This window comes from Oryza glaberrima, chromosome 10 (assembly GCF_000147395.1).
Source record: "Oryza glaberrima chromosome 10, OglaRS2, whole genome shotgun sequence".
NCBI classification, from domain to species: Eukaryota; Viridiplantae; Streptophyta; class Magnoliopsida; order Poales; family Poaceae; genus Oryza; species Oryza glaberrima.
This window is the reverse complement of record NC_068335.1, coordinates 18,037,973-18,050,844: the sequence shown is the minus strand read 5'-3', so window position 1 is coordinate 18,050,844 and position 12,872 is coordinate 18,037,973. Positions and strand designations below refer to the sequence as shown.

The following is a 12,872-nucleotide window of genomic DNA, read 5'->3' as shown; positions in this document are numbered from 1 at the left end:
AAGTTTTGTTACAAGTGATACTAACTCATAAGAACACCTCAGGAAGGCGGCACCAACACTAATATGTTAGACAATAAAGACGAGCATATGGAAAATCAGAAAATCACGCCGCTGATATAGCCTACCACAAGGGCCGCATGAATGTTGACAATTTGTTCTTACAAAGAAAAGAACATTGCTATCTTAGTCTATAGGAAAAAATAACAAAGCGTAACCAAATGACATGAGCTAAGACAAACTTAACAGGAAAACCTATCCCACCCTTGGTCGGCATGTAATTATGAGTTTCTCACTGCTCCTTTCATCAGCTGAATGCACATGATCATCAGGCTGTTAATCTAATCAGGCCCTTTTCAAGAAAAAAAGGATTTCTGTACGAATTCTAGCGGAGTTGCACTCAATTCCTAAAAAAAAAAAAATCCAGCTTTCCAAATAGGAACCAAAAGACGCTTGTCATCAGGATGTCAGTACGTGACGCTTGTCAAAGATTCTCCAAAATTGCAAGTAAGCTTCAACGTGCACAGGAAAAACAAATATGAGATCCTGCAGTCCACTCTTGAAGCTACCCCCGTCTTATTTCATCACCGATTCTTTAACATACCATTGATCTCTAGTACTGCAAATACGTGAGGGATTCAGAATTATATCAAGCTTTAGTAGCAGAAGATCATGATAAGAATGAAACTGTGCTAGAGTAATCAGACTTACAAATATTTCAGGCAGATGTTGAGGAAGCGAGCATGTTGCTGGCTTTGAGATATGGTAACAGAACCCTCAATATTTTGATCTTTCTTTAGCTCGATAGGTTCAAACAAGTACAATAGGGTCTGAAAGAGAGAATGCTATCACTATTGTGGATTTTAACTATGTAATTCTCTAGGTATTTCAATATACCCAAACAAAAAGGAAAATAGATAGGGCACAAAGCAATCACCTGCTGCCAGTGGGTAGGTGCATCCTCCGGTGCAGTCGACAGAACAATTGGGGCATCTGCCTTTTTCTTTTTATTACTTGGGCTGGCATCTTGTGTGTTCCCATCCAAGCATTGGTTTGCTTGCTTCTTGGATCTCTGGCGCACTGGTCCATTAAACTCGACATCGAACCAAAATGCAAAACCATGCAATGGAGCTAAAATAACAAGACAGAAGAGAGCAGGATCAGCAACAGTTTCCCAGCAAGTGAAGTAAAAAAAGAGGGGGGGGGGGGGGGGGGGGGGACAGATGTTGGAAACTATTACATAGTTGGTTGCCACCTATACCAAAATGCACATGTAAAAAAATAAACTAGTACAAGTTACCTTGCAACATCGACGTATAGTTAAATGTAGCAGTGATAGTTTCAAGCTCCGGAGCTTGTATGGTATAACAATCCACCTGCGCCACCTGCTTCAGAAACTCAAGTACTCAATGCAAAACTCCAGATAAAATAGCAAGAAACACAAACAGAAATTATATTTTGAGGCTTGTGTGTGGTATGCACATTAAATTCATGTCAAGAAGAGAGAAATGGTTCACCAAGAACTAATTGTTAGAACCTCACCACTGATGGCCAGGTCAGAACATTCTCTCCACTAATCGTCTCAACAGATGGCTCCATGAATGCACATTGTTTTGCAAGAGGCATCATAGAAGACACTGAAGTCAAGCAAAGAAAACACTACAAATTATTCTGAGAATAAGAAACAACTGTTAGCTTCCTCATCAAGCTATCTGCACTGCGAGCTATTGTGCATATCATGAACAAAATAACTAAGTCTCATACTAAGAATATATATTAGTCAGAAAGAGAGGGTATACTCCTATATGGATTATGGGCGCAACACCAACTCACTTTTTATACCATACACGTCTTGCCAGAAGTAAACACTATCCTGATATCTGTGGGAATTTGTAATAGGTGCCAGGTAAAGCTGCAACACAAAATTATTCTTGTATGTCAGCCTGACAATTTTCAATAACTATATCAACTCTCAGCTAGTTAAATTCCAGCATGACATTTTTCTCAAATCTTACCGATGCATGAGATGGAAGAATAAGACCCCCTGGTTTAAGCCATTTATCTCTAGCAAAGATTACACTCCCCAGCATACTCTACCATCAACATGACTAATTTCAAATTCCACAGATAGCACACATGTAAAATGATGTGTGGAGTAAGATCAGCAGCATAAACATGGAACTTATATATACCTCATACAGAAGCATGTAGCCCATCCATTCAGATATGATGACATCGACTTTTTCTTCAATTTCGACATCCTGATTTTCAAATATTCTAATATAATAATACTGGATAACACAAGGAGGACCTCAAAGTAGAATTATAAGGATAGTAACAAAACCACAATAAAAGATAGAACTTTAAGGATGGTTGCAAAAGAAGGATATGGTCTAAGCCAGAAAGTGTTACAGCCTCACATGAAAAGTATGATAAAGCTCAGTAGATGCAATTGTGGGGAATGGCAAAGATTAAATAGAAACACGCACCTCAATTCGACCGTGCAGAACAATGACTTTGTCAGATAACTCATTTTCTCTCACAATTTCCATAGCCTAAACATTTTCAGATTACAAATGTAATCAGAATCAACACCACAATTTGTAGAAGGTAATAATAGAATGCAGAAGGTAAAATCATATGCTGGCATAACTGCAAAAGCATTTCAAGAATATGCATATTTAGCAGAGTACTGACATATCACAAAATATAAAGCAACAAAATCTTTTGCTATATGATTTACCAATTTTCATGCTACCAAATAAGTCTTGCAGCTCGGCTCATGATTAATAAATACAACTGTAGTTTGGAAAACTACAGAAGTAAAACAGGGTGTTGGAAGGCTCTACCTGTAAGGCAATATCACTTGCATCAACTGCATAGACCTAAAAAGTGAAAACAACATAATCTCATTCGAGAGATGAATTATATAGACCAAAACAGTAATCCTTTCATCTATGTCACGAAATGAAGTACCACATGGAAATAACTGAAGAATAATCTACAGCCCTCAAGCATGTACAAAAGGAACTCATAGATTCGTACAGCATATTACATGCTCACTCACATGTCTTTTAAAAAGGTAAACTGCTGAATTATGAATCATAATTTGATGCATAGAAAAGATTAAACGTGGATTTAACTAGTATTTGGTAACCATCAAGATATGCCATTGCAATTTTCAGAATAGTTCGAGAGCAAAAGGAATGTTAGAGGATGAGAGATACTTAAAAAAAATCAGCACAACGTCAAATTGTAGTATCATCATCAGAACACAAGTGCACAGCTAATAACTAACTAATGAAGTTACCCGAGCGGCACCAGCGAAAGCACAAAATATAGAAAGTACACCAGTGCCACAGCCCACATCCAACACAACCTGAAAGTTGCCATTTCAAAAAAAAAAACACAAGAGCTAAATTAGTAGGACAGAAAGTTGTATCCAATCTGCCGTCTTGCCAAGAATACCATGTAGTCCAGAAAATAAATAAGTCAAAAAATATTATTACTTTGCCTGAAATTAAATCCTGGTGATGCATGATAGCATTTCTGTAAGTATTAGTTCTCACATGGTCCTGCAGTCAGCAGCATAAATGTCAGTCACATGATCCTTCTCTTTATTTAAAAAAATAAAGAGGGAGGGGGGAGAAACACCCATAAACAAGAAATGACTTTCTCATGCGCAAAGAGGTCTCATTAAACAAAAGGTTTCAAAGAAAGGGAAGAGAATATCAGGATTTTCAAACTTCAAGGTTTGTGGGAAACAATATACTAGCACCTTAACATAACCGTTTTGGAAACAGTTGGTGTCTCAGTGATAGTACCTCGACAAGGAACAGGGGACACATCCATCCACGTTTACGGACACAGTTTTCGTTTACTATCTGACAAATGAAAGTACATAGGATCATCCCATTATTCCCTTTGTGGTATATGTTTAAATACTGTTACCCAAAGAGTGGCCATTGTTCCTTGACAAGGTAAGCGAACTTGTTACATACATTCAATCCCAAATGCATATGATCGCGGGCATGGAAATGGAGCTTACTCAATTTTTTCATCGAATAGCATGATCTCTGTCATAGCATTCAAGACTAAAACATCCCCATCTATGCAGGTTTTTATGTTAATTAGACTAATGCAAACACTAGCTTCTCCTTACACATAGCAGCGCAACAACGAGGATCCCAAGACAACCCCATTTTGTACCATGATCCCACGAATCCGATCCCCAAAATCGCCACTGAAATATAAACCCTAACCCACCTACGCATCAATCCGCCGGTACGCGCGGTTCCCCCCAACTCTCCTCTCCAGCACGAACCCGAAACCACGGAGAGTGAGAGAGAGAGAGAGATGCACAGGTAGGGCGACTTACCTTGAGCATCTCCTCGTGGACGCCGATGTGCGAGTACGCCTTGAAGTAGGCCATGTCGTAGTCGGTGCAGGGCGGCGGCGGCGGCCCCGGAGGAGGAGACCCCATTCCTCCTCCGCCTCCGCCGCCGCGCCGCGCCCTCCGCGGCCGCGGCAGGTGGCCGTTGCCGCCATCCGCGCCGCCGGCGAACATGGGGGGATTCGGGGCGTCGCGAGCAGCAGCAGCAGCAGCGAGAGTGCGGTGACGTCAGCGGTGGCAGTGGGCGACGAGGCGAGGAGACCACTGCTTCGGGATGGGCCGAAGGCCCGTTGGGCTGGGCTCCTTTTGGGGCCAAATTTATGGCCCAGCTTTGTGTACAAATGCTTCATTAATTAAAGAAGAGGAGATAGAATCCATCTAAAAATTCTAAAAACCAGCTGAATTACATCTAAAATGTGTAGATGACAGGCTGACACGTGTGAGTGTGGTTGGTACGTGCACACCCTCTTAGAAAAGCATTGTAACATTGGTTACACGAATATTTTCAACCGAATATTATTGTTATTGCTTTTAAGATTATTCCGAGTTGTTTTCACCTTGCAAAGAAGAGGATTATTGCCTGTAAAATATTATCATTTTTCTAAGTTTGGTAACTGACTATAACTGTGTATGCTAGTTAAGCTAAAGTTCAACTGAAAAAGTTGTCAAAGTGCAGATCTAGTATATCCATAAAATAATCCCTCAATTATCAAGCATAAAACTAAGACCTGGGATGTCACAACAACAGCTCATACCAACGCCTTTTATCGAACATGCCAGCATGGTCGCAATTCTGACGAGGTTACGCATAAGCTCCAGGTCTGTCAGATCAACACTTGTCATTATGACGCAGCACAACCAACGCTTATAAAAAACGCGTAACTATGACGCCCTTAAATTAAGTCATAATTAGCGGAAAGTGAGCAGTTTTACACATCAGATTAGTCTCATCACACATCAGATCAGAGGCCCCAGCCATCACCTGGGGCCACCATGTTCTTGAACTCTGAATCTGTCAATGGAAGGGATTCTTTTTATTTGTTTGTTTAGATTCTAAATGATCCCCAGCTAAAAGGGTGTGGCCCCAAGGTATAAGCAAAAGGGACATAGCCAATGTGGTGCCACAACAAAAAGAAGATCTTAAGACTTAAGCCCTTCACCAACAACCTGCCTGCCTTTTTTTTCTCCCTTTTTGCTCTTTTCATTTTCTACTTACCTGAAAAAAAGGGCCGAAAGGGTCAGCACAGAAGTATTTTTCTAGTTATGTATTGATCACTAATATAGTAGCGACTATTAATAAGGTTTGTAAGTAACTTAAGGCATGTCGTCATTGCCATTGAAAAGTAGTCAAAGTGCTCAATTGCATGTCGTCATTACCTCTTCATCAGCAGGATTGGAAACAAAACATTGAAGATTTTTTTGAGTATTCATTGAAGAATCTTTGCAGCTCTTTACAGCCTCAGTCAGTAAGTCTGGTTTGATTCTGGACCTGATTGCACTCTCTCAGTAGGAAGCAGTGTTTATAGTTTAGCTTTGCTCATTACTAGCTATATTCTGTAGTAATTTCACATCAGGTTCATCGAAGCATCGATCTTGTCATACGAACTTGAGAAGTGGACATTCTTAGTATGGTCGAGCATCCTGAACAACATTCATCACAAAAACGTGACCAAAATGTAAGTGGAAAGGTGACCAAATATGTACCCGCAGTTTGGTCTGAAATTTGAACCAAGTAATCAACCACGTGTTTGCCCGATGCCTGAACTGGAAAAACAGAGAACCTGTTTATCACCACGTATCAAATAACCCACTTAAAGAGTTAATGGCAAAAAGGAAACCCTACAATGTTCTCCTATCATCAACTTATAAAGATAACAGTTTAGCATGCTATCAACCACCTCATGATAAACAGTATCGCAACAGAAAGTTCATCTTAAAAAGGGAAGCATCGATACCTCCTCATTAGCTGGGCTGAAAGCTCAAGGAGTTCTTCTCACGTCCATTGCTTTAGTCAAGGAAGGTTTTGCTTGCTTTTTGATCCTGATGAGGCGACGGTGAGTATGCAGCATAAAGTGATGATTCAGTTGCGCCACTTTGTTCCAATGGAATAAAGATAAGCTAGTACCTTTAGGTAGCTTCTCCTTATATAACCCCATACATGGCCTGGAGCAGGGAGCCAACTACTCACAGGGAAAGAAACTCTTAAAGCTCCAGTGCACAAGCAGAGAAAGAGAGAGAGCTAGCTTACCAGGCAATGGAGGGCTTCAGCCAGGAGCATGTCATTGGAATTCCTCTGGCTTCCTTCGCATATGCTGAGGAGAAAATAGAAAGGAAAACTTCCCGGTCTTCTTTGGTTCATAAGAAGGGTAATAACCCCATGCCCTTGTTTCTGATTTCTCCTTTTCCAGCAGCTATACTCTGAGAATGCCAATACTGATTTTCGTATCCTTTTTGTTGTCCAGGCAAGAAGAATTCCATCATTTATCGGATGAGCAAACTGAGCCAGAAAACAGATAGTTATGTGCAGGGTTTCAAAGAACACAGTGAGTATTCAATTTGCGATGCACTTCTACCAGTTAGAAGTTTTGTTTGTATGGATCAGGCAATTACTTATTCCCAACCCCTTTCTTTTGTCCTTGCAGTAACTCTGGGACCAAAGATTTCAGACACACTCAAAGGGAAATTGAGTTTAGGTGCAAAGGTTCTCCAAGCTGGTAGCATCGACAAAGTGTTCAGGCAATACTTTCAAGTCGACAAAGATGAGAAGCTATTGAAGGCTTTCCAGTGCTATCTTTCAACCACAGCTGGCCCTATAGCTGGCATGCTTTTCATCTCCACTGAAAAGATTGCCTTCCACAGTGATAGGCCTTTGGATTTGACATCACCAAAAGGAGGCATAACAAGGGTGCCCTACAAGGTAAATAAAGCAAAATTCCCTGTTCAATGTTACATAGATAGAGCTTATAAATAGAAAGTCCTGGCTCAGAAATATTTGGATGTGCACTTGAAATCAAAGCTGACTGGAACTTTTTTACCTTCTACAGGTCTTGATCCCAGCAAAGAGGATAAAGAGTGCTGCAGTGAGAGAAAATTTGTACAATCCTGACGAGAAGTACATCGATGTAGTTACTGTTGACGGCTTTGATTTTTGGTTTATGGGGTTCATCAGCCACACAAAATCATTTGAATATCTTCAGCGTGTAATTTCAGAATTTAGATGATACACCCAGTTCTGTAATTGAAACATACTGCATACCATGTTGATATGGTATATGTACATTGAAAATATACAATTGAACAAGGAAAATCATTTTTTTTCTTCACAAAACAAGGTTTTTGAATGTTATGGACTTATAATATGCTCAAAGTCCAAAGCATCAAACCAACACTTACTATATAGCGATTTGGTTCTCTATGGAACCTCATATTAATCTAATAAAGCAAGAGAGTGGATTTGTCAATTGTTCAAGCTAAGGCCTTATCTAATGTCAATTGAGGAGAATGCCTGCTCCTCGGCAGTTTTTCTACTTCAAGGAAATGACAGCTCTAGGAAATTAGCTATGAACTTTGCCACCAAATCAGTCTATGGATCATTTTCATATGAAGGGATTATCATATTCTACACTTCTACTTTGCTATGCTCAACTTGCTTTTATTTGGCCATCTTTTATATATTTTTCTTTTATGTGTGTCATCATTTTAGGCGTGGGGCCTCTGGATTCTGATGTGTGATCAATGGTGATGTTCTGTGTTCCTGTAGATTAACTGGCCTTATGTACTATGATAGTTACAGAAGAGAGCATCATGTAAATAAAACTGAACAGCCAAAACTGTCAAGCATAATTGCATAAGGAGTTGGGGCAATCACAAGCACATAGAGAATCCAGAATATGGCTGAATATTGTTGCAAAAATGATACATAAAAAATTGCAGTAATAAGTGCATATAGGAACCACAGAGAATGTAAATTGAAAGCCTCCTCCAAATGCCCAATAGTACTTCTTGCTTTGAAAGCGATCAGCTGTATGCTAAATAACTTTCTACAGTTGGTAGCACATGGTTACAAATTCAGTTCAACATCACTACATGGAAGCTAGTTGAAACTGACGCATAACATGGAAAAAAAGAGCAAACCATGTGTTGATTTGATTAAATCCCAGTTCGATAAAAAAAGATCTACTTTACACATCAGATAGATTTCCACGCCCTTGTTAGTTCTCCATCAGTGCCCTTTGTTGTTTAGCTTCTTTTTTTTGCAAGTTTTACTGCCATGGTAAAATCCAAGGTACCAACAATTAAAATAAAAGGCAACAACAGAGCATTAGAAGACAGCTTTCCAGTTAGGTCAATAAAGTATTGTTTATTTATAACGTGGTGATCAGATGATGACTCTGCAGGAAAAAGTGCTGACTTGATTACACTACATTATTCTGTCAAAGAAAGCCCATTCTCAATTCTTACGTTGTATCAGTATTTTTTAATGGATAAGAACAAATGACCATTTCTTACAAGGAAAGGAAGTTAACAGAGAACTATAGCCAGGTTTTGCAGATGATAAAGGTTCAACTGCCTCAACCAGCATAACACTAATGACAAGCTACATGAAATATCAGAGTTAGTGAATGTTATGCCTAAAAATAGATCAAGAGCATGTTGTAACTACAACTCTAAATGGTAGTATGGAACCATGTTATAAAATGTGTGTTTTCTCCATTCAGTAGCAGTGAAGGAAATGTCAAACAATATCATGTTTCACCATTTAACAGGTTCTCATGTTATGCTGGAAAGTATTAGGAAGCCAGGGAATAGCCATACCTACTCTTGAAACAAACAACAGGCTTCCAGAAACCACACCACCATCACCTTCACATATCAGTTCAAAGAATTCAAGCTTTCAGTTGATGAGCTCATCCTTATCCAACCTCCACACCCCACCTGACTGAGTTCCTTTTATCGGTACGAAAGCAAACTGTACCAATTCAGCAATGCTGATTTACTCCTTCGAATATTTGTTTGTTAGGTTCTTCTGCCTAATAAAAGAGGTATATGGTATACGAAACTGGTTCAAGGGTGCACATTTTCCATGTGGAAACATTTCTTGGAGGAACAGTCAAAGAGAGGTTATTCAAAGTGTCAAAACTGAGGCCATTAAGCTAGAACACATGTCTTCCGGAGCCCATTCTAATGAAAGTTAATAAAGAAATAATTGAACAGCGTTCTTTGATCTTAAGAAAGTAAAACCATTATACCCTCACTCCATTCCCAAGGATGCAGTATACGTGGTTGGCAGAGAGTATCCACATGCTGCTTTGCTGCAGGTACATAGGGTCCAGAGTCCATGCATTAATTTCATGAGAAAACTGTGTACAAAATGTAAAGGCTACATGAAAGGTGCTGGTGAAAAATGGAACATCTGTGACCTACATATTTCAACCCCACCCACCCCCCACACACACCACCACCACCCCAACAAAGACACAAAACCACTGGAAAAAAGTTGAGGAGAAAATGGGCTAGATTTGCATGTGTTTGCCTGATGAGCAGTTAGTGCATACACATGAGGTATGCTCTTGCATTTCTACCCCTTTCTAAGTAAGATTTTACCTTTTTTTTTTCTGAATCAATATTGTTACAACTAGCAACTGTATACAAGTACATAAAAAAAACAGTAACAACTAACATGGAAATTTAAGCACTGTAAAAAGGTCAGTTGCCAGCAGTGTAGAAGTTCCTATTGTACCTTTCTAGCTCGAAAAAGGATAAGAGTTAATCACCAGTAATCTCCACAGGAACACCTACCATTCACAAAATGGTGAAACCTGGAATTATCTCTCACAATAATATCCCTTCTTTCTACCTTACAAATGAACTTGAATGCAGTGTGGCAGTCTATACATATCCGCAAATTCTTCTTCACAATGATTGGTTTTGTAGCTGGCATGCTTATCAAAGCAAAAGCTACAGCTATTCTCTCACTGTGATAACGAAGAATCCTCTCTTTTGCGATGTCTTCTAAATTACATGGCAAGAAGCTTGTATCCGGGATATAACCTTCCTCCTTTATCCTCGTAGTGAGTTCCTCAAGTTTTTCATATATGTCCTTCTGCTGTGGATGTGACCAATCCTCGGATCCAAACACATGGGTTTTTTTGTTAGAATCGACCCAGCTAAAACCAGGAAGTTTCTTAATCCTGCTATCTCTCATCAACTTCCTGACTGCCTTCACATCCTCCCATTGGCCCAGGGATGCATAGATCCCAGAAAGGGACACATGAATACCAGTGTTACCTGGTTCAAGCTTCATAAGATTTTGTGCCGCAACCTCCCCCAGCTCCTTGCTCCCTCGCATACGGCAAGCTCCAAGCAAAGAGCACCAGCCATAGGCATTGGGCTTGATGGGCATCTCAGATATGAACTTATATGCTTCATCTAATCTCCCAGCTCGACCATACGTATCAATGATACAGGAATAGTGCTCCTCTTTAGGCTCAATACCATGGGCTTCCTTCATAGAGTAAAAATACTTGAGTCCTTCATCCACTAATCCAGCATGACTGCATGCTGTGAGCAGGCTGACAAATGCAATGTGATTTGGCCTGATACCACTATAGATCATCCTATCGAAAGCTTGGATTGCTTCCCTTCCATGACCATGTTGTGCGAATACATTGATTACCGCATTCCAAGCAATATCTGTTCTGTATTCAATCTCATTAAATAACTGCATGGACAAACTTATAAGGCCACACTTCCCATACATATCCACTAGGGTGGAACCAACGAAGGAGTCCCTGATCAAATCCGTTTTGATCACTTGAGCATGCAATTGAGCACCTTGCTCAAGCAGAGCCTGCATGGCACAGCCCTTGATCATGCTCGAGAAAGTGAATTCGTTAGGCTCGACTCCTTGTCTCCGCAGTTCAACATATATTACAAGGGCCTCCTCAACACAATCGGTCTCAATGTAACCATCAATCATAGAGGTGCCTGATACAACATTCCAACCTCCAGGGTCAATCTTCAGCACGCGAGAGGCACTCTCCACATCCATGGACTTAGCGTACATGTCAATGAGTGCATTCCTCACAGCAACCTCCAGTTCAAACCCTGCCTTTGTCACACAACAATGGATGCTTTTGCTGAGCCACCCATCCTTGAGCCCTCCCGACCCACTCAACACACTGCAGAACACATGCTGATCAGCACCAACCAGTCCCTCGCGTTTCATGTCCCGGAAAGACAAAACAGCCGCCTCAAGGCTCCCATTCTTGGCATACCCATCGATCATGGCTGTCCAGGCAACGGCATCCTTCTGGGGCATTTGGTCGAACACCCTGCATGCTTCAGACAAGAGCCCGCACTTGGAGTACATATCCGCGAGGTTGCTCGCGACGAAGAGCTCGGTGTCGAAGCCGAGCCTGACGCCGACGCAGTGCAGCTGCGCGCCCGGGAGCGGGGCCCCGAGCGCGGCCGCGGCGCGCGCGGCGCTGGAGAGCGCGAACCGCGTGGGCGCGACGCCCGCGCGGCGCATGGCGGCGAAGGCGGCGAGCGCGTCGGCGTGCATGAGGTTCTGGGAGAGGCCCGAGACGAGGGTGGTCCAGGAGACGGCGTTGCGGCGGGGCATGGCGGCGAAGAGGCGGAGCGCGGAGGCGAGGTCGGCGCAGTGGGAGTACATGGTGATGAGGTGGTTGGCGAGGAAGGTGGACGCGGCGGCCGCGCCGGAGAGCACGAGCCGCGCGTGGAGGAGGCGGCCCCGGCGGAGGTCGCCGGCGCGGCCGCACGACTGGAGGAGGGAGGCCAGGTGAACGGTCGTGGCGGCGTCCGGCGCCGGCGGCCGCCATAGCCGCTGGCCCCAATACTTCGCCATGAGGGTGGGGCCCGAGTGGCAGTGAGAGCCAGCCAACGTGTGTTTCGGGCCAAGAGTATTATGAAATTTTGTTTCATAAATAAGGCTGTGTTTAGTTCACGCTAAAATTGAAAGTTTGGTTGAAATTGAAACGACGTGAAAAGTTGAAAGTTTATGTGTGTAGAAAAGTTTGATGTGATGGAAAAGTTTGAAAAAATATTTCGGAACTAAACACGGCGTAAATAAAGTTTAAAAGTTTAGAAATGTTTTATCAAAACCATTAGAGCTCGATATTTTCCGAGAGCTGCAACGGCAGTGTATGATTCTTTTTTTAAAAAAGGAAAGGAAATACAACCTTGTTTGTGATAATTTTGAACCGACCTATAATTTACTGATTTACACATGCAAATTGCAAGTTGGCCCGTATGTCACACACACGAAGAATTAAGTTGCAGTTTTTTATAAAACCATTTGCCATTGTTATAATTTTATAAAATACTTTCTTCGTCTTAAAATATAAGTGATTTTGTAGGGATGTAACACATCTTAATAATATGAATATAGGATGCATCACATTTATTTAAAATCACTTATATTTTAGGACCGAGGGAGAACTCGACTAAAGTCATACAAAGG

At 41.5% G+C, this 12,872-nt stretch overlaps 3 protein-coding genes and 1 long non-coding RNA gene across 6 annotated transcripts; 1 reads left to right on the top strand and 3 right to left on the bottom strand.

The window, feature by feature from the left end:
- Nucleotides 1-88: 88 nt before the first annotated feature.
- On the bottom strand, nucleotides 89-4,610 carry LOC127786334 (probable protein arginine N-methyltransferase 6.2). 2 transcript variants are annotated; one of them, XM_052313705.1, is made up of 13 exons: nucleotides 4,376-4,610; nucleotides 3,507-3,572; nucleotides 3,308-3,376; nucleotides 2,847-2,882; nucleotides 2,487-2,552; nucleotides 2,190-2,258; nucleotides 2,013-2,090; nucleotides 1,831-1,909; nucleotides 1,540-1,634; nucleotides 1,298-1,385; nucleotides 935-1,128; nucleotides 709-827; nucleotides 89-616 (listed from the first exon to the last, which is right to left on the bottom strand). In XM_052313705.1, exons 1-13 carry the CDS (start codon nucleotides 4,562-4,564, stop codon nucleotides 574-576), a joined length of 1,191 nt encoding a protein of 396 aa, XP_052169665.1. In that variant the 5' UTR covers nucleotides 4,565-4,610; the 3' UTR covers nucleotides 89-573. The 2 variants fall into 2 exon arrangements, with proteins under 2 accessions (XP_052169665.1, XP_052169666.1); XM_052313706.1 differs by having other exon boundaries at nucleotides 1,298-1,382; nucleotides 4,376-4,609.
- Nucleotides 4,611-5,221: 611 nt separating this feature from the next.
- LOC127753468 (uncharacterized) lies at nucleotides 5,222-6,942 on the bottom strand. Of its 2 annotated transcripts, XR_008012563.1 has the most exons (5): nucleotides 6,639-6,942; nucleotides 6,516-6,570; nucleotides 6,346-6,430; nucleotides 5,768-6,154; nucleotides 5,222-5,606 (listed from the first exon to the last, which is right to left on the bottom strand). It is a non-coding gene; the product is annotated as an uncharacterized LOC127753468 (long non-coding RNA). The 2 variants fall into 2 exon arrangements; XR_008012564.1 differs by having other exon boundaries at nucleotides 6,516-6,659.
- On the top strand, nucleotides 6,424-9,196 carry LOC127753467 (putative GEM-like protein 8). The gene is made up of 4 exons (XM_052278948.1): nucleotides 6,424-6,756; nucleotides 6,853-6,933; nucleotides 7,033-7,307; nucleotides 7,435-9,196. The coding sequence occupies exons 1-4, from the start codon at nucleotides 6,645-6,647 to the stop codon at nucleotides 7,609-7,611; spliced, it is 645 nt and encodes a 214-aa protein (XP_052134908.1). The 5' UTR covers nucleotides 6,424-6,644; the 3' UTR covers nucleotides 7,612-9,196.
- Nucleotides 7,490-12,589, bottom strand: LOC127753466 (putative pentatricopeptide repeat-containing protein At5g52630). The gene is made up of 3 exons (XM_052278947.1): nucleotides 10,131-12,589; nucleotides 9,206-9,702; nucleotides 7,490-7,622 (listed from the first exon to the last, which is right to left on the bottom strand). The coding sequence occupies exon 1, from the start codon at nucleotides 12,255-12,257 to the stop codon at nucleotides 10,161-10,163; it is 2,097 nt and encodes a 698-aa protein (XP_052134907.1). The 5' UTR covers nucleotides 12,258-12,589; the 3' UTR covers nucleotides 7,490-7,622; nucleotides 9,206-9,702; nucleotides 10,131-10,160.
- Between the last annotated feature and the right edge of the window lie 283 nt (nucleotides 12,590-12,872).